The sequence below is a fragment of the Podarcis vaucheri genome (assembly GCF_965113315.1).
Source record: "Podarcis vaucheri genome assembly, chromosome: Z".
In the NCBI taxonomy this organism is placed as follows: domain Eukaryota; kingdom Metazoa; phylum Chordata; class Lepidosauria; order Squamata; family Lacertidae; genus Podarcis; species Podarcis vaucheri.
Genome location: NC_138758.1, coordinates 34,884,754 through 34,906,078, shown reverse-complemented (window position 1 = coordinate 34,906,078; position 21,325 = coordinate 34,884,754). Strand labels below are relative to the sequence as shown.

Genomic DNA, 21,325 nt, shown 5'->3' with positions numbered 1-21,325 from the left:
TTCTAGATTCAGGTAGATAGCCATGTTGGTCTGACACAACGAAATAAATAAATAAAAATTTTAAAAAATTCTCCAGTAGCACCTTAGAGACCAACTAAGTTTTTTCTGGGTATAAGCTTTCGTGTGCATGCACGCTTCTTCAAGATAGGAAGTAAAGATCTGGAGAAGTTTTGACATTGACATCTGCAGAGGGCAATGGAGGAGGCTGACTTAGATTGATCCATTTCAGTACTGTCAACACTGACTCTTCAAGGTTGCAGGAAGGGACATTCCCAGCCCTGCCTGGAGATGGTGTGGAGTCCACACTTCTGCCTGGAGAGCCATGTGCTCTACTAGCTGAGTGACAGTCCTTGTCCTTTTGCAAATTAGAGAGGCCTGAAGGCCAACTTGAGAGTCTGATCAGAAATGTTGAGCTAGATGCCATCAGATACATGCAACTGCCTACCAGTGGCTACTCACTCATCAGTGGTGAAGCAGACAAGGCGGCGGAATATTCCAGCTGCTTTCTGAGCCTCAATGGCTTCCCTCCCGAGGAAAGGGGTGTCAGTTTTGAGCTTGCATGTGAAAGCCAGGCCAGCTTCTAGGGGAGTATCATCAGGACGGAGGTCTGCATGCCAGTGCCTATAGCCTGAGAAGAAACACAACAGCCACAGACAGACCACATAGAGATGACTTCCTGGCAATGGAAGGTAAACTCCCTCCACCCAGATCAACTCAGAAAGTGCCCAGTTTTTTGACATGCTCCCTCAGATCATCCTTATAGGACAATCAGGTTTCATCCAAATCCATTTTGAGAGACATTGGGCTTCATCCAAGCCTATTCTGAGAGAGACAACTTCCTACCAGCCCACCAAATCCATGTTTCCAGCACCCAACCTACTCAGAGCAAATGCATGTTACAAATGTTACATAACAATTACAACTACTACAACTACTAATATTAAATAGCAACAATAATAAAATATGGGGGCAGGTAATCGATCATATGATTTGGTGCATGTACATCATTTGAATGGCAATGCCCATCAACTCTGAGGGAGCCCAGCCCCCTCAAATATTTTACTGGGGAAGCTGAAGACCCCTCAGCTGCTAGGAGTTGGCTCCTATGATAATAATAGTATTCCCAAGATAGTAAATACAATTTCAGTGATCTAGAACCACCAGAAGCTGCTATTTATCAAGTCAGACTAATCATCTATCTAGCTCAGGAAGGAGCTTTTCCCAGGCAAATGGGGATTAAACTTGGGACATTCTGCATGCACAGCATATGCTCTACCACTGAGCTATGACCCTTCCCCTAAGAGCTATGGCATCTCTGTGATCATAAGTAGCCTGAGAAATGGGGAAATAATCAATCAAGTCTGGGAAACAGGAATGGAATGAGTGCAAAGAAGTCTGTAGCCTCCATTATGACTGTGGGCTTTTGGCATACACACAGAGAGAGATTCAGACACAGCTGCCAGTAGAGTTTGAATCAAAGCGGCTGTTGAGAAGGCTTAGCCTGATCCAAAATGGCAACACTCAAATAATGTTCAGAGGGGAAATCTGATTATCCAGTTATTATACAGGTCTGGGTTTCAGTGGCATCTTCAATCCATGACCACAACCAGTCAGGAATTCCAGCAGGATTCCAGCAGGTTCCTCTTCATCCTGGAGAAGAGTGACTAGTGGGGTGCCACAGGGTTCTGTCTTGGGCCCGGTCTTATTCAACATCTTTATCAATGACTTGGATGATGGACTCAAGGGCATCCTGATCAAATTTGCAGATGACACCAAACTGGGAGGGGTGGCTAACACCCCAGAGGACAGGATCACACTTCAAAACGACCTTGACAGATTAGAGAACTGGGCAAAAACAAACAAGATGAATTTTAACAGGGAGAAATGTAAAGTATTGCACTTGGGCAAAAAAAATGAGAGGCACAAATACAAGATGGGTGACACCTGGCTTGAGAGCAGTACATGTGAAAAGGATCTAGGAGTCTTGGTTGACCACAAACTTGACATGAGCCAACAGTGTGACGCGGCAGCTAAAAAAGCCAATGCAATTCTGGGCTGCATCAATAGGAGTATAGCATCTAGATCAAGGGAAGTAATAGTGCCACTGTATTCTGCTCTGGTCAGACCACACCTGGAGTACTTTGTCCAGTTCTGGGCACCACAATTCAAGAAGGACACTGACAAACTGGAACGTGTCCAGAAGAGGGCAACCAAAATGGTCAAAGGCCTGGAAACGATGCCTTATGAGGAACGGCTAAGGGAGCTGGGCATGTTTAGCCTGCAGAAGAGGAGGTTAAGGGGTGATATGATAGCCATGTTCAAATATATAAAAGGATGTCACATAGAGGAGGGAGAAAGGTTGTTTTCTACTGCTCCAGAGAAGCGGACACGGAGCAATGGATCCAAACTACAAGAAAGAAGATTCCACCTAAACATTAGGAAGAACTTCCTGACAGTAAGAGCTGTTCAACAGTGGAATTTGCTGCCAAGGAGTGTGGTGGAGTCTCCTACTTTGGAGGTCTTTAAGCAGAGGCTTGACAACCATATGTCAGGAGTGCTCTGATGGTGTTTCCTGCTTGGCAGGGGGTTGGACTCGATGGCCCTTGTGGTCTCTTCCAACTCTATGATTCTATGATTCTATGATTCTATGATTTCAAGACAAAACTGAAAACATGAAAGCAGAGGTGGAGAAACCTGTGGCCCTTCAGATATTTGAGGACTCCAACCCTACTCAGATCCAGCATGGCCAACTGTCAGAGATGGTGATGGGAGCTGAAGTCCAACAATGTCTAGAGGGCACCATGTTGTCTACCCTTGCTTCAGAGGGAACCTCTGCACCTTCAGATGCAGATGGACTGAGTATGGCCAATGGTCATGGATTATAAGGGCTGCCTAAAATCTAGAGGGTCACAGGTTCCCCCTCCATGGGACCAAGAAGTCCCAGGTTCATCAATCCTTGGGATCTCCTGGAAGGGCTAGGAAAGCATGGGTAGTCAGTATTAGCTGGCCTTTCCCATTCTACTGCCATTTAGATGTTAATGATTTTCCAAATCCCATCAGTCCCAACCAGCAAAGCTAATAGGCAGGGATGATAAGAGGGCATTGAGAGGGCAGTGCAGGATCCCCAATATCTGAGCTAGATAGAAGTCTGTCTCCAGGCCATCACTGCAGATAGAAGCAAGGACTGTCCAAACACCTTTTTCAATGCTGAGAGAGTCGATGGCCCTGTAGCCAGCATTGATGATGCCATGCTTGGCGCCAGCCTTCATAACTGACTGGTAGACCCTCACGCAGTGCTCCTTGGGGACATGAAGCTCCCAGCCCATCTCTCCCACAAACGACAGCCTCATGGCACGGACCTGAGAAGGAAGAACATAGAAACTTAAAGAGGAACTTGGATGCTGGATAAGGTCAGTGACCCATCTAGCTCAGTACCCTGTTCTCACAATGATATTTCCCATCCTTGCCTTAGTTTTGAAGTGGCCAGGGACACCTGGGAATGGCTTTTCATTTATTCCAAATATCAGCTCACCAGTAGCCTGACCTCTCTGCAGCCTCACTGGGTGCCAGCACTTCATTTAAAGCCTGGGGAAGATGTCAGGAAGTTAATTCATCCCACAAGGCAGCCAGGGAGGCTGTGGAGTGCTGGAGATATGGAAGGAAGGAGGGAGGGAGGGAGGGAGGGAGGAAGGAAGGAAGGAAAGAAAGACATAAAGACATGCCACCCTTGGCCAGCACCCCATGCCTAATGGGAGAATCTGTCCTGTGTCTCAACTTGGGGTTTTTATTCAGTGTGTCATGCTCTTCACCCCTTTCGCCCATCTACAGTCATATATATTTTTTTGTTCTAACTTTGCGACAGTTGGCCTATTGGTGCTAGAGACAGGAGATGGTGTGTCACCAGAGCAACTGAGTTAATACAACGGGACACCTCACAGTTGTTTTTCTCCTTCGCTCCTTGCTCTTCTGGTCCTCTGAATTTCCCCACGGGATGTATTTTAAAATAGCAGATTTATTTCCTATCCTTGAGTCCCATCAAACCCCTGGAAGGGAATGAGGCACTGACAATTACACCAGCACAATGGGGGCCTGTCAGCAGCATGACGAGCCCCCCACTCCCCGACCACCCAGAGGAATGGAGCCGTCAGCCCTGCTGATTTCCAAGCCTTCCTTCGGAGATGATCATTTAACACGACACGTTGCATTAATCTAGATTAGCCAGATGAAATATTCATGGGCTCCTAAGCGGAGGATAGCTGTTCAAATCCGTTTATTAAGGACAGGGAACAAAGCGAGACATGGAAGGAAGTGTCAAGTTATCAGCTTTGATTGGCCATGTGGAGAGTCCCTCGGCTGTCAAAGAATATAAGAAAGGCCTGGCTGCTGGATCAGGCCAATGGCCCATTTCGTCCAGAATCCAACCAGATGCCTCTTCTGAAAAGCCCTCAACCAGGACCCCACCATCTGGCATCCAAAGGTAGACTTTCTCTGGGCATAGAGGTCCTACAATCACAATAGATCAATCAGGACAGAGGGTCAGCTGTTCTGCTATAGTGGACAACCAGATATCCCAGTTGGGAACCTGCAACCAGAGCACAAAAGCAACTCTCCCACATGTTTCCCAGCAACTGGTATTCAGAGGCAAACAGGTAGAAACATTTATGAGGGACCATGCTCAGTTATCACCAGCTTCAGCCAAAAGGATCTTGGGTCATAAGGGTCTCTAGGAGAGCTCCTGCCAGTCAGATCCAGCAACACTAGTCTATGCAACCTCAAGAACCTGGTGGCAGCTTTCTGCATCTATCCTGACAGCAGCCCCCCAAAGCAACATGCTTTCCAATCACTCTTCAGCTCTGTGACATGTGGCAAAATAACTGCAGTTTCTCCTCTCCCAGGCCTGCTTTCTGAGCTTAACCTCTGAAAATTTAAAGAAAGGGTTAATTCTTTTCCAGCCTCCCACCCACCTACAAAAAGCTCTGAATATTCACACCCCTCCTGATTAGATTGTCAACCTTCAGAAATGCTTTGCTGAGCCACTGAGAGTGTGACAGCTCCCAGCCAAGGCTCTATTGTCAGGGGAGCTCAAAATAAACCCACAATCCGCTTTCAGTTTCCCACCCCATGGCTGCTGAGGGAGTTGCTCTTTTGAGCAGAGAACTCTACTCTAGTAGCTTTTCATTTTAGACATGTCTTTTGAGAATTAACCCCCACTCCTCGTTTGTCTTTTTTAAGCCCACCAACTTCAGCATCTCTCTTTGCTAGGCTTTAGCCTGTTCCCCGTCCAATTCCTGGCCATGTTTTAACAACTACAAGGTAGGAAGAAATTCAACAGGGGTAGCTCTGCTTACAGCTCTATTTCCACCCTGATAAAAGAGCAAACAAACAAATCACACCACTTAATTCCTCTGCCAGAGGAAAATTATTTTGCCAGCTATAAGGCAATGGAACAGAGAGATGTGCCTTATACCAAGTTAGATCTGTGGTCCAGCCAGCTCTATATTGTCTGCACTAATTAGCAGTGGCTCTCCAGGGTTTCAGGCAAGAGTCCTCCCCAGTCCCACCTGGAGATGCTGGGTTTTGAACCTGCGGTCTTCTACATGCAAGGCAGATCATCTACCAATGAGCTATGATCCTTCCCACTGTATACAGAGGATGAGGATAAGGAAAAGGAAAAGGGAGTCTCTCTCTATTGCATTTTTAAATGACTGCAATCCACACGCTAGGACCTTATGGTGCAGGTCGGGTTATGAAATCATAATAATAATAACAGGAATACAAGAATGGGGACTTTTCAGTGGTGGCTCCCTACTTATGGAATGCTTGGGGAGGTTCATCTGGCATCCAAATATATGCAATGATTGTGCCAAGTAAAAACATTCCAATTTCATCAGACCTTTGCCTTTTTGCACAGGTGGGATGTTTTAATGTAGTTTTTTTAAAAGAATTATCTTTTAATTTATTTGTTTTTCATGTAAACTTATGCATGTTTTTTGTTTTTGTTTTTGCATAAAATATCGTAAGTTGCTTTGAGCTGCCGTGGCAAAAAAGCAAATCCACACTGAGATCCCTACCGTGCAGCCTGCAGCTTTCACCAGTTTGTGAGTGGAGAAAGGGAAGGCTTCATTGCTGAGGTCCGTCTCCAGGACTTCCTGCAAGACAGCGCGGCTGTGAGGAAGGAGAGGAACCCTGGTGAGGAGAAGATCATGACCAACTGCCAGGAATGACACACACACACCCTTCCAACATTCCCCACAATCCCTGCCATGAGGGCCAGCCCATGACATGTTGCTGCCTGAGGCAAATGACAAGCTGACACCTCCTCACATTCCACACCCCAAATGCAAAGCAGCTACCAAGGGCCTTCAAATTTCTTCCACTTTGGCCAATGATCCATCTCACTGTCTGCTGGGAAGGTGCCTTCCAAGTACTCTTTTCGGTGCCTGCTGAAAACATTCTTGCTTAGACAAGCCTACCTAGATGTTTAGAATGTGGATGTGTGTTTTAATATATTTTTTAGTTTGTCGCTGATTTTCATTTTTTAATGTTGTTTTAAATGGTTTTACTAATAATTTTATTGTTTCATTTTCTTTTTAAAGTTTGGGGGGCATCTCTTTTACAGTTGGGTGGTGTGTAAATGTCATTAAATAAAATGAGTAAGCAAATGTTAAAATGACATGGGCCAACACCAGCAAAATCCATAGAATGTTACATACATACATCAGTCACGTATAAGAAGGAAAACTGAGCGGGGGCAATGTCAAATAACTGGATCATTGAATGCCTTGCCAAGGCTTCAATTCTATATGACATAGCCTATCCATAAGTAAGCATGAGAAGCTGGAGGTCTGACACTGACATCACTTCTATTTGCATAGCTGATACAGGGAGCCATCCCTTGCCAGTATGATTATGTTTAGTTTGGCCTCTGACACTTTTGTTTTATGTTAGATGTTAGGAAACAGCCAGATCCCATAAGAGCCCACTGGATCAAGCTGATGTCATGAGCCAACAGTGTGACGCGGCAGCTAAAGAAGCCAATGCAATTCTGGGCCTCATCAATAGGAGTATAGCATCTAGATCAAGGGAAGTAATAGTGCCACTGTATTCTGCTCTGGTCAGACCTCACCTGGAGTACTGTGTCCAGTTCTGGGCACCACAATTCAAGAAGGACACTGACAAACTGGAACGTGTCCAGAAGAGGGCAACCAAAATGGTCAAAGGCCTGGAAACGATGCCTTATGAGGAACGGCTAAGGGAGCTGGGCATGTTTAGCCTGGAGAAGAGGAGGTTAAGGGGTGATATGAGAGCCATGTTCAAATATAGAAAAGGATGTCACATAGAGGAGGGAGAAAGGTTGTTTTCTGCTGCTCCAGAGAAGCGGACACGGAGCAATGGATCCAAACTACAAGAAAGAAGATTCCACCTAAACATTAGGAAGAACTTCCTGACAGTAAGAGCTGTTCGACAGTGGAATTTGCTGCCAAGGAGTGTGGTGGAGTCTCCTGCTTTGGAGGTCTTTAAGCAGAGGCTTGACAACCATATGTCAGGAGTGCTCTGATGGTGTTTCCTGCTTGGCAGGGGGTTGGACTCGATGGCCCTTGTGGTCTCTTCCAACTCTATGATTCTACGATTCTATGTCCCATCTAGTCTGTTCTCACACTGACCAAAGAGATGCCCCAATGAGAAACTAGCAAGCAAGACCTGAACACAACAACTTCCCCTCCTGCAGTTTCCAGTAACTGGTAGGCAGAAGAATCACTGCTCTGACCATCAAGGTAGAACATAGCCATTGTTGCTAGTAGCCATTGATAGCCCTATAGCCCTCCTCTTCCATGAACTTGTCCAATCCTCTTTTTAAAGTCATCTAGGTTGGTGGCCATCTCTTCCTCCTGTGGAAGTGAGCTCCATAGTTCAACAACATGCTGTGTGAAGAAGGACTTTCTTTCTCCCAAACTTCCCCTTGCCATCCCATCAGACATTAGGCTTTAAGGTCTTCCCAATAGAGGGCAATCTCCAAGCTGGCAGCAGTAAAGAGCATAGCTAACTAGCCCCAACTCATTCCTGTTTTAAATGGAATTCTCCAACACCACTTCTCAGAATGTGGCTTCGGAGCATGGGAAGGGATTCTTAGAATCATAGAATTGTAGAGTTGGAAGGGACCCCGAGGTAGGAATCTACAAGGCAGGAATCTCAACTAAAGCATCCATGACAGATGGCCATCCAACCTCTGCTTGAAACCTCCAAGATAGAGTCCACCACTTTCCACTGTTGAACAGCAATTACTGTCAGAACTTTCTTCCTGATGTTTAGCTGATGTTTCTTGTAACTTGAAGCCATTGGTTCAGGTCCTGCCCTCCAGAGCAGGAGAAAACAAGCTTGCTCCATCTTCCATGTGACAGCCCTTGAAATATTTGAAGGTGGCTATCATAACTCCTCTCAGTTTCCTCTTTTCCAGGCTAAGCATACCCAGCTCCCTCAACTGTTCCTCATAAGGCATGGTTTCCAGACTTTCCCGCTAACGTTGAAAATCTCAGTTCCTCCAGAATCTGGGGTAATGAGTGCTCACTTTCTTTAAACATGCCAGGGAAGCTTTTGAGGATCTTCCTGTCACACCCTGAATAAGCTGACACAGAAAAATGACAGGAGCCAGAGATTATCTTTAGTGGACCAGGATATTTTGGGGCCCACTGAGCATAGGGTCCCTTGGCACATCACAGACGCCAGCGCACCAAGGCTGACAAGCAATTGCTGTCCCCTGAGGATCTGCTCTGGGCTGAGGAAACAGGATGCCATTAACACAGCCATGGGCAGCATTACGAAAATGAAGGGCGTGAATGCAAGGATAATGAGTGGAAATCCTCTTAGACTCCAGTTGCAAAGCTTTGCCTGCCCTCAGAAATGTGCCATCAAAGAGACAGCTGGCAAGAAAGGGCCCTCAGAAAGCTAATCAGGAGGAAAAGGAAAGCACCAGAGAGACATGATACGTGCTCCACAGGGAATCTCTTGGCCGATTTTGGGGGAGTGTCAGCCTTGCATGGAGAAGGTCCCAAGGTTTGATCCCCAGTGGAATCTCCAGGTAGGGCTGTGACAGGCCTATGTCTGGAATCCTGGAGGGCTGCTGCCAGTCAGCATAGATAATACTGAGCTGGATAGACGATTGGTCTGACTTGAGATAAGGCAGCTTCCAAAAGTTCTCTTGAAAGAGGGATCAGTTGTTAAACCACACTGGGAACAGTAGCTCTCTGAGAGGAACAGAGGTCTCCTTGCAACTCTCGGCACCCTAAAAAAACACACAGTTCCCACATGGTGGGAGAGCCAGTGTGGTGTAGTGGTTAAGAGCAATAGACTCGTAATCTGGTGAACCAGGTTCGCATCCCCGCTCCTCCACATGCAGCTGCTGGGTGACCTTGGGCCAGTCACACTTCTGTGAAGTCTCTCAGCCCCACTCACCTCACAGAGTGTTTGTTGTGGGGGAGGAAGGGAAGGAGAATGTTAGCCGCTTTGAGACTCCTTAGGGTAGTGATAAAGCGGGATATCAAAGCCAAACTACTACTACTACTACTACTACTACTCTTCTTCTTCTTCTTCTTCTTCTTCTTCTTCTTCTTCTTCTTCTTCAGAAGTCATGCTTGCTTAAAGTAGTACGATACTGCTTTGAACATATAGTGCAGACAGGATCTCAGGATGTAAAATTAAGCAGCTGACAAGATAATCAATATGCTCCTGAGGAATACTGAGGACCAAAGGAAGGCGTGTGGGTGTGTGAGTGGGTGGGGGTGGGGGTGTAAATGCATGTGCAAGAGAAGGGAGCAAAGGAAAGGGAGGAAGCCACCACCCCACTTTTCCTAAATAGCATTTGTGAAGCCACCACAATTCTGTAGTTTTAAGAGCATAAAATATGCCCTGCTGGATCAGACCAAAAGCCCATCTATTCTAGCATCCTGTTTTCTCAACGTCTAACCAGATGTCCATTATGGGAAACTCTTGCAAGCAGGATTTGAGCACAACAGAAACTCTCCCCACTTGAAAATCCCAGTGGAAGAAGAACATAAGAAGAGCCTGGGTGCTGGATCCAGCCAAAGGATGCCCATCTCATCCCATATTCTCAATAGGAAGTCCACAAGCAGGAGCTGATATGGGTACTTTCCGTCTAAGACCATCCCCAAACTAGAAATTTACAAAGCCCTCTTGATCAATTTCTCAAACTCATTGAAATCCATTTAACTGCTGCCAAAAAAAATCAGTGGGTATTTCACCTGGGCAGGTACATTAAAATTGAGGATGAGGGGGTGTTGGCTCTTGAGATTTTTTTTAGAGCCTCCAAATCCAGAGCCTCATGGAACAGAGGAAACAGTCTTATACCTAATTTACAGGTAGGTGTTGGTCTGCTGTAATTGAAACAAAATTAAAAAATTCCTTCCAGTAGCACCTTAGAGTCCAACTAAGATATTTATTGATATGAGCTTTCGTGCACATGCATACTTCTTCAGATACCAATTTATAACATTAAAAATGCATTATAAAAATGTGACACCAGATGGTGCTGTAGAGCAGAATCCAAGGTCAATGGCAGATTGCCTTGGGAGCATTTTCTCCCCTATAGCATTTTTCCCCCATAGTGTTTTTTTTATATCTGTATAGATCCAGCCCTAGTCAGGCTACTGAGTTACATCTAGCTCAATATCATCTACTCAATATTGACTGACGGCAGCTCTCCAGGAATTCAGAAAGAAGTCTCTCCCAGACCCACCTGGAGATGCCACTGGGGAATGAACCACCTAGTTTATACAATAAATATCCTAATTTATTCAGTCATGGGTTAAAAAGAACAACCCTGGGTCCATTTCCCACCTGTGACTCTCACCTGTATGGTCCCTGGATGCTGATCATTCCAAGCTGTTCTGACTGGTCAATCAACTGGCACTGGAACTTCTTGTCCTGCAGGACTGTCATGATATGGGACCAGTTGTGCTGTGCTACTGCTCCCCCAATTGCAAGGTAGTAGCCATCCCCTAGGAAGAAGGACAGGTAATATTAAGTAGGCATCTTGCTGCTTATCTACTACAGAGTCTGGTTCAAGGTCCTTGTATTAATTAACAAAGCCCTGAACAGCTTAGGTCCAAGGAACCTCAGGGATCCCCTGAGTCCTTCTATTCCAGCTCCATCACTGAAATCATCTGCAAGAGTGCCATTTGTCATACCCCTGAGTTGGTGAAACTTGTTTGACAAGAACAAGAAATTGAACCTTGATTGTCATTCCTGTGAAATGCTCTGCCAATGAAGATTGAGCAGGCGCCTTCTGTGCCAACGTTTAAATGCCTGCTGAAAACTTTCCTATTCCACCAGACCCATGCAAGCAATTAAGAGTGCATCCTTCCACAATAGTCAACTGATGCTTGCTTTTAACTGTTTATGGTTTTATTTTATGGTTTTATTGCTGTTAACAACTTTAATATTTTTTAAAATGATATAGCAATATACAAATTTATAAATAATGCGTTCAGCAGCATCTGGATTCCGATTTGTGGGGCAAGGTCTCCATCTGTCAGATAGAGAATATGGACTTACCTGAATCCAGAGAGGGGTTTCCATCTTGGATGTGAGTCCTGGAAGACCTGCTCCCTGCCTTGCAGGCTTTTCCCCACCTAGCCTGGGAAGGTGGGTCTCCAAATAACTCCAGCTACAAAAGCTGAGGCTGCTGAATAGATCTTTTGGGTTGGAGCAGTGTTTAGGTTTGGGGGGCAGGGGGCTGTTCTTATTTATATATATATTTTTTTAGTATCTTTATATTTAGATCTCACTATGATTTAGGTGGAAATTGTTCAACCTGGTGTACTTTTAGATGTGTTTTATTGCTTATTTTGTGTCACATTCATTGCTCTACCCACTCTTGCCTCTCATCCCACCCACCACAGGTATGTGGCCCCAGAAGCATGGAGGGTGAGCATGTTGTCATCTTGGATGCTTTCTCAGTGGGCTTCCTGAAAGCAGCCATCTCTCTGGCACTGGGACCAGGATGCTGAATTTGCCATGCCTCAAGAGCAGGCAGCTGGTGCCCAGTGGAGCTGGTGGGGTGGAATGCAGGGAGCCCAGCAGGGAGCCTTAACCAATGGCAAGGAAAGCCAGCTTAATTCTAGAAGACACTGATGAATCTAGTCCAGCATCCTATTGTCTCTATGGCCAACCAGGTGGCCTTAAAGTAGGACCCAAGCACAAGAGCACTCTCCCCTACCCACTGGTATTCAGAAGGATTGCTGCCTCCAACAATGGAAGCAGAACCTAAGAGCCAAAGGTCAACCAAAAGCCTATCTTGCCCAGCATCCTGTTTTTACAGTGGCCAACCAGATGTGTCATTGCAAAGCCCATAAGCAGGATTCCCAGCAATTCAGAGGCATACTGCCTCAGACAGCATAGGGAGGACATAGACATAGTGGCTAGTGTCCATCAATAGCCCTCCATGTAAGTTGGTGGCCATCATTGTCTCCTGCAGGAAGGAGTTCCACTGTTTAACTATGCACTACATAACAAAGTCATTTTTTATTTGTCCTGACCCTTCCAACATTCAGCTTCATTGGGTGTCCACAATTTCTGGTGTTCCGAAAGAGAGAGAAACATTTATCTACCTGCTTTCTCAATGACATGTATTATTTTATTTCCACCAGGTAGCATTTTATTTCTTTTGTCCCTATCCTTCTCCCAGGGCAGCACAGGAGGATGTGCACACACCAGACAGGTAAAGCACATTTCCCCCAAAAGAATAATGAGAACTGTAGTTTAAGTGTGCTGTGAGTTATAGCTCTGTTGGGTAAACTACTGTTGCCATGTGGGGAGGACTGGGGCTTTGAATGTTCTGTAAATGTATGATGAGTGTGCAGTCTGAGACTAAGAGGGAGAAAGAAGATGAACACCAGGTCCACCCTCAAGACGGAGGCCAGGGAGGTGGGAGTGGCTGAGAGCAGGCTGAGCCCTGTTAGCTCCAGTGAGTCAGCCTCCACCAGGCTTCATCTAGCTGAGCTCCTTTTTACATCTGGACTCTCCTTCCTTGAACGTTTTGCAGCAGCAATTGGATGGCCATCTGTCAGGGATTCTTTAGCTGTGATTCCTGCATTGCAGTAGGGGTTTGGTCTAGATGACTCTTCGAGCCCCTTCCAACTCTCCAATTCTGTGTTGTAAGGTCAAGTAACGCACGCTCCCTCCAGCTACCCATTTTAGCTTGCCAGTAATTGTGCAAATCCACTCACCGGCTGATTTATTTTTAATTTGTCCTTAATTATTCCAAATAAGGGCTGTAGGAGCGGTCACGGGTGCACCTACCCGCCAGCCCAGAGACAGTAGATGCAGCAAGGGTTGACAGAAACTCAATAAGCACCTTTCAGTTTGCAAAAAGGCCTCAAAGAAGGAGTGTTTAATTAGGTTATGCTGGCTGCTGGATGGAGACTGGGGGTGGGGTGGGGGGGGAGACATGGCCAGCCTGGTGTCTAGTCATAGGTAATGAAATCACCATTCACACCAGCCACCTGCCATCCAAAAAAATTAAGGAGGCTGTCATGTCAAGGTCCAGGACAGAAAAAGACGTGACTGGCATTCTCATTCCTGCTGTGCTGAGAATGACTTCATTTGGGTCTGGTGTGAGGGAGAGCAGTCCTGCAAGGTAGGTGATGAGGAAAGAAGTAAGGGAGGAGGGTGACTCCATCAAGCCCCCTCCTGTGAGGATTTCCAAGTGTCATCAAGACTCAGACTGTGGGGCTGGAGCTGCCCATTCCCTCCTGGCCTGGCTGTTGGCACCAGTTCTATGCTCCTGGATCTGATCTGGTGGAGGGGGGGGAGGATAGTGTGCTTCAGTGGGTGGAAGACTGCTCTTTATCAATGGCAAGACAGCCAGAACCACCACTGATATCAGCTGCAGCTTTTAAGAATGGTAACCTTAAAAACTTGGCCGGGTACTTGCTTTCCCCTCTTCCCTCCTGCTCCTTTTTCCTCATGTGCCATGTCTCTTTATAGCTTGTGAGCCCAAGAGGTCAAGGAACCATCTTAAAACTGATTTCTGCAAGTCCTCCTGAAAACCCATTTTTGGCTAGACAGCTCTTGCACTAAGCACTAGAATTCTTACCCACAAGAAGCAGTGATGGCAATCAACTTGGATGGCTTTGGAAAAAAGAGGACTAGATTAATTCATAAAGGAAAGGGCTTTCAATGGCTACTAGCCATGAAGACTGTGTTTCCCCTCAGCTGTCAGAAGAGAGATTCAACAGACAGGCTCTTATGTCCCCTGGATTGCTGGGACCTGCCCACCTCCAGACCCTACCAAATGTTTCAAGAGTTGCCCACCCAGCTCCTGTCCACACCAAGACTTCTGAAATATACTCAGAGTCGTGCTCTTTATTCAGCTCATAGTAGCAATAAATGAAACTTTCCCCAAAATGTCTGGCTATATATACATTATTTACACAATGGGCCCCACGTGATTGGCTCATTCCAGGCTGCTCCTGTAGGCCAATCAGGTTGTGGATTCACTTCCTCCAGAAGCCTGATTGGCTGCTCCTGCAGGCCAATCAGGTCGCTGATTCACTTCCACCTGGAGCTGGATTGGGTGGCTCCTGCGGACCAAACAGACTGCTGCATTCTGGATCCTATTGTTCTAGGATTCAGCTCAGTATATAACAACTTCCAATCTATCTGCAGCTCTACTCAAACAGAGAGCTAAGAAAAACCAACATCTAATCGGTTTTAAATGATCAAGGATCAGTGTTGTTGCCATTGCCGTTTTACCTTCAAAGGCAGGTGCCAGCGCAGAGTCCTGTGTGCCGGGATCTATTGCACTAACGGTCAGATCGCTTTCGACTCCCCCACGCATATTCAGCATGCAGGTATAAACTGTTGCTCCTGAAACAGAAGCCCCAGATCTTTTTTTATCCCAGGATCATTCCATAAAAGCAGCATTTGGAAGCAGGAATGTATGCATATGCAAAGTCATTTAAAACACAGAAGGAATCCAAAGAGAGAAGCCCTGATAACACTTTACTGGGAAAAGCAAATGAAAACAGGGTATTAATGTGAAAAGAAAGGAATGGAGAGGTTGGCCTTGTACACAGTATATATTTAGACATTCAATCAAATACACAGAGGGGGAAAAACTCCCTCAGAACTACAAAGCCAGTCAGAGCATGTGCTAACTCAGTAATGGTCATGCCACCCTTCCTGGTTGCTAAGCAACACTTCCACTTGTACCCCTCTTGGCTAGCTAACTAACAAAATTAACCCTTAGGCTACAAAGTGAAGGATCCTTGCCTTTGCTCTTCCATTAGGGGAGAGGAGGTGTAGGGGAAACAATTCCATTAGGATTTATCTGAATTGTTCAATAACTAAACAGTCTCCTTTTAGCTGAGGTAACAATTAGCTGAAACAAGACAGAAATGGATTTGAATGATGAGAAAGGAAATTCCAACCAACATTAGGAAATGCTTTGTGACAGTAACAGCTGTTCAATAATAGAACAAACTCCCTTGGAAGGTGGTGGACTCACCTTCATTGGAGGTGTTTAAAGAGAAGCTGTTGGGCATTCTTTAACTGTGATTTATGTAATGCAGGGAGTTGGGCTAGATGCCCAACTTTACAATTCTATGATTCTGGGATTTTAAAAATGAAAGGCAGATGTAATATGAGGAAAAAATGAGGAAAAGTTTGTATGCATCTCCTTTAAACACACACACACACACACACCACACACACATTTCTTTCCTGGTGGCGTTGATTTCCAATAGGACTGTGCGCCGAATTCAGTCAAAGCCTGAATCCCGAACTGAATAGATTGTGATCTCCTGTAGTTAGTTGCTAAGAGGCATACTTCCTCTGAGAGACGAAGCCATCCCAGCCACTGCAATTGCCACTGGTAGGCTTGTGCTCCCATGAATCCGTATAATCCCCTCTTAAAGCCATCACAAGCAGAGCCAAATCAACACAGGCTGCAGCTCTCAAAGAGATGCCTGCATCCTTTGGGGTATTCAAACCTCCTCCCGGGCACAGAGCCCTTTGTTTGAAAGCAACCTCCCCAGCTTGATTGGCAGAAGCCTTGGTTGAACGTTATCATTAACTGGGAGGGGATTATGTGCCTGATGCAAGAGAAGGCATTGATGACATTGGCAGCGCCAGCAGAACACCGCTGGAAATAAGCGGGTGGGATGGTGGGGAGGGGGGTGGGTACCTGGAGGCTTGGAAACATCAGCCGTAAACAGCCAGTCAGCTGCCCTCTTGGCCTCTGGGCCGACGAGGTAGAATTTCCCAAAGTAAGACATGTCGAACACCGCCAGGGCATTTCGGCAGGTTAAGCATTCATTCCTGATCTAAAACCAGGGAGGGAAAGAAAACAGAGCCATGGTGTGATGGGGGCACATGGCAGGCAGGCTTGGTCACGTTGAAAGGGAGAATCAAGGGGCATGTAAGAAGTCGCTCAAGGTGACAAGAGAGCACAGAAGAAAAGAAAAGGGACCTGTGAGTCATGCTTTTTATATCTTAAAAAGAAAAACAACAGATATTTCTTGGATTTTTTTCTTCTTCAAAAGTCACACCCACCACGACAATGGCTCTTTTCCAGTGCTTGGCATCCCGTAACTCATGTCTGCATGCAGTGACATCTCATCAGACTACCTTTTAGACATCTTTCTTCCCAAAGAACTCAGACCTGAATCACTTTTGATTTTATGTTTCAACAGCTAAAGGTTCCCTTCCACCCCCACCCCCAAGATGCTGTGCTGGATGTATAGAACACAGGAAGCTGTTATACAAAGAGCCAGCTGTGAAACCCCCTCCCATAAAGGATGCTGCTGTAGCAACGAAGTTTTAAAAAGCCTCAATTGGCACCAATGGAGGATTTTTAAAAGCTCCAGTTGGCTCCAGCGGAAGCTTTTTAAAAGCCTGATTGTGGTGCAGTCCTGAGGGATGCCAGCAAGCCTGAGTTCCTCTGCTGGAATATCCCAGGTTCAGATCACTGCATCTCCAGGTGGAGATGGGAATGCCCCTTACCTGAAGACTCTCCCCCCCCATTAGAAGCCCCTCTTGGCAACAGGACCACTGCATCCTCCTCCAAGGGCATTCTACTCACAACATTGTGGTGAGATGGGAAATCAAATGTGTATTCATCCGACAGCAAGCGGTTGTATTCATAGTCTTCATGTGGGGTTTGGTCATAAGCGCCATAATAATCATATTCCAAAACCTGCAATAATCATAATCATAATCATAATCATAATCATAATCATAATCATAATAATTTATTTTTACCCCGCCCAGCTGGCTGGGTTTCCCCAGCCACTCTGGGCAGCTTCCAACAGAAATTAAAAATACCGTATTTTTTGCTCTATAAGACTCACTTTTTCTCTCCTAAAAAGTAAGGGGAAATGTGTGTGCGTCTTATGGAGTGAATGCAGGCTGCACAGCTATCCCAGAAGCCAGAACAGCAAGAGGGATTGCTGCTTTCACTGCATAGTGATCCCTCTTGCTGTTCTCGCTTCTGAGATTCAGAATATTTTTTTTTCTTGTTTTCCTACTCCAAAAACTAGGTGCGTCTTGTGGTCTGGTGCATCTTATAGAGCGAAAAATACGGTACATTTAAACATCAGTCATTAAAAACTTCCCTAAACAGGGCTACCTTCAGAAGCCAAAATTAGCCAAACCCATCCCTCTGGGAATTCTGCCCCTGGTGGGGTGGATGCCAAGGACTGGGGTTTTCCAATCCTTGGAAAGCCCCAAAGGGCCAAGATTGGGGGAAAACACACACCCATACATTTAAAGTCAGAGGGAGGTCTAGGACAAGACTGGGGTGAGGAGGACATTATGTGGATCATCCTTCCCACATTAATGGGGAGACAGGCTGGTGCATTCTGCAAGCTCCTGGGGCAAAGAGCACCACAGGAAAACAGGCAAAAGAGCCTTTAGAGTACCTCATAATGGTAGTGCTAGAGGAACAAAGGTCACATGTGGAGACATGATGTTCCACGATGCTCCTCCTTGGTATCACATCCCTAAATTTTGTACTTACTGGTGCCTGACTCTTTGGATGGAACCAGCCTGGCCTCTCCCAACCATGTCTCTCTTGAAATACACAACCTTGTTGCAGAAGTTCCTGCGAGGGTCACAAAAATTTGAGTGCGGAGGGAGGAGATGGAAGGAAGAAGAGTAAAAAAAACCTGAACCCCAACATTCCATTGAGCCATGAAATTAGCCTGTGATCACTCTTGTGCTATTGCCTCCTCTTTGCTGTTCCTGGAGCTAATGTTGTTCTAGGCTCCATGCCCCCATAGTGTTAGGGTCTACCTGGGGCCCCTCACCGCAAATAATTTCCCCATACAAAGCCTGCTTGGGGCTTTGTTCCCTGCCAAACTGACAACACCCACTTCCCTCGCAGTTGTTGGATGGCTTTTCTCCTCCTTTTCTCCTCTAAAAACAACTTCCGCCACATCTCTTCTGGCTGTGAGGGTACACAATGGTGGGTGGCTTGCTCAAATAAAGTATCAGCTTTGGACCATCCATGAGGTTTCTAGATCAAACCCTAGAGTTGTGCAAACACAATCCATTTCAGGACATGCCTGTTTCAGAAGTCTTCCAGCAAAAGCTACCCACAGCCCTGGATGCCTCTGTGCCTAACGCCCCATGTCCACCCAGAATTTCTTCCATGAGCTTTGGGTCTGACCTCATAGAGGGGGTCCTTCCTCATATTGCGCCCAGCCAAAGGTTCATCATATGGGAATACGACAGAGTAGTTTTTTGCATATGATTCATGGCTCCTTTCCCGGATCCAGCGGTTGTTGTTTGTAAGGGAGTGGTGAAACCTCCTATAGAGAGGTGAACATTTCAGAGACAGACAGAGGCAGACCCAAGTGTTATCTTCAGATGAGGACCAAATGGTGAAATAAAGAGATGAGTGTGCTGTCACCACCCTCATTTCCCCCCAATATCAATTATATTCGGTGGATTGGTCCAATCTGGACATGGGATGAATAAGCAAACACCAGCAATTTCTGCTCCCAGAAACCCTACTGCGAATGCTCCCAGCACATTTTTAAATGCTAAATTTGGGGGGTTTCAAACTGGGGTTTTTTTCAGGAAAATGGGGACAGAGGGGGGCAAATATAGCACACCCATCTCTCGTCTCTGTCTAACCTGTTTACTTCTCCATTTGGTTAATACCTGAAGAATTTTATTAGTGGTGTGTACATTCAAAATGGAGGAATTTGTTATTTGTTGTTGTTGCTTTTATGGCCCACCTTCTTTGCTCCAAGGAGCTCAAGGTAGCATGCATAGTACTCTCCCCCACCCCCATTTTATCCTCACAAGAACCCTGTGAAGTACGTTAGGCTGACAGTGAGTGACTGGCCCATGGTCATGCCCAATGATCTTCATGGCTGAGTGGGGATTTGAATCTTGGTCTTTCCCAAATCCTAGTCTGGCACTCTGAACGCTACAGCATGTTGCAGCATCCATGGCAAATTAGAGGCATGAGTTGGCGGTCCTCCTGATTTCATTCAGAACCCAGAAAGATCTCCATCCACAACGGTGTTGGACTACCAGGAAGGCAGATGGAGGTGGTGGTGGTGTGGAGGGGATTGGTTTCAGTGTTCTGGTTGAAAGGTTCCAAGCATAAGGGGCAGCACAGAAGAGGGAGCAAATCTAGATATCAGCAAACCATTAGTTGTACAATCAGGGCCATCCCTATCATTAGGCAGGGTGAGGGAAAGTGCCTCTGGTAGCCAATGGAGGCAGCCAATAAGATTAAGCTAGTGATAAGAGCATAGGAAGCTGCCTTACATGGAGTCACACCACTGGGTGCATCTAGTTCAGTACTGTCTAGGCTGACTGACAGTGACTCTCCAGACTTCCAGGCATTGAGTTTTCCCCCAGACCAACTCAGAGAAGCCATTGGTTAGGGATTGAAGCTGGGGCCTTCTGCATGCAGAGCAGGCTCACTAATCACTGAGCTACGGCCCTTCCCCAGCCTTGCCTTGCATCTGGGTCCCCAAGGAGTGCTATCCAGTCTTTTGCCTCAGGCACCAATACATACTTTTAATTTATAACCTCTGCAGAATTTGCAGGGTTCCGCAATTAACAAGGCCATAAGTTCAGGAGCAGGATTCTGAGCTCCCCTTGAGGAGGCTAATGATGACAGGCATGCTGATCCTCACACCACATTTGGTGCTAAGATGCTCTTCCATTGCAGAATCCAAGAGCAGACTGCAACAAAGGAGGCTGTTGGCAGGTTTTGACACAGAGGTGCTTCTGTGTCTGCTGTTTGAGAACATGCCATTTCCTCTGCTTCGGAACAGCACACCATTAAAATAAATTATGTTTTGAGTTACGCTGACACCATTCTCTTCCTCTGGAGGTAGGAGGGTACGAGGCACTTGCTTGCTTGAAGGCAGAGACAGACATTACAGGCTGCAGCATCATGGTAGAGTCAGGTCTTCCAGTTTCCAGCTCTTGAACTCAATGCCTGCCTAGCTACCAGCTTCACATATACATTGTTCCAATGCTGCCCTCCGCACCACTTAGTCATAGTTCAGTGGAAGAGCAGCTGCTTTGCATGCAGAAGGTCCCAGGTTCAATCCTTGATAGCATCTCCAGGTAGGGCTAAGAAAGACTTCTTGTCCAGGGGCTTCCGGTCTGATCGCAAAGTAGAAGCAAGTGGGCTTTCCCTCGGGAGAGGGAGGCCAGCTCCTAGAAGATAAAAGGGGGTGCTAAAAGGGCGCCTTAGCCCCCCCAAACCCCACTGAAAGGATATTCAGGGGGTAAGGATCCCAGCGCTGTGGAGTAGCGATTCCCCTGGCCGCCAGGTATCTTCTTTAAAGAGGAGATGAGAGTGGTGGGGTAGAAGGGCTTCCAGCGGGACGCCATTGCCAGCCTCTAGGAGCGCAGCCCCGAGCCTGCCCACTGGAGTGATCGGCTTTCCAAATTAAAAGAAATCATTTGGGAAGTTTCGAAAGGATTAAAATTTGCTGATTTGGACCCAATTCGGTGCAGACAAAGGGTAAAAAGGAGGTCAACTTTGTCTGAATTCCGAAGCGCACACAAGGACTATTATCAGTGTGGAGTATAACCGTGAGTAAAAAACAAGCAGAGACTGCTTGGCAATCGGAACTACCTTGCTGTTTTATTATTTTTTTGGCTTTTGATATTTTTTAAGGGACTTACATAAGGAACTGGTTGGGTGAAGAAGATCGAGGGGGTAGAGGGAATAATCCCTTTCTTTTTAGTTTGGAGAGTGGCCAAGATGGCAAGGAAGGATTTTGAGAACGGATTACTTTACTTTCGATTTTAAGTGAACTGTGCAATGAAC

The 21,325-nt window shown here is 46.2% G+C and overlaps 1 protein-coding gene across 1 annotated transcript in view; it reads right to left on the bottom strand.

The window, feature by feature from the left end:
• SARDH (sarcosine dehydrogenase) overlaps positions 1–21,325 on the bottom strand; it is a 51,075-nt gene that overhangs the window by 3,866 nt on the left and 25,884 nt on the right. Inside the window, exons 12-20 of the mRNA XM_082207908.1 lie at positions 18,686–18,827; positions 18,035–18,118; positions 17,099–17,212; positions 16,202–16,340; positions 14,770–14,883; positions 10,865–11,012; positions 6,072–6,165; positions 3,197–3,359; positions 460–628 (exon numbers count right to left, since the gene is read on the bottom strand). Coding sequence (XP_082064034.1) covers positions 460–628; positions 3,197–3,359; positions 6,072–6,165; positions 10,865–11,012; positions 14,770–14,883; positions 16,202–16,340; positions 17,099–17,212; positions 18,035–18,118; positions 18,686–18,827 — 1,167 coding nt within the window. The remainder of the gene's footprint in view (positions 1–459; positions 629–3,196; positions 3,360–6,071; positions 6,166–10,864; positions 11,013–14,769; positions 14,884–16,201; positions 16,341–17,098; positions 17,213–18,034; positions 18,119–18,685; positions 18,828–21,325) is intronic.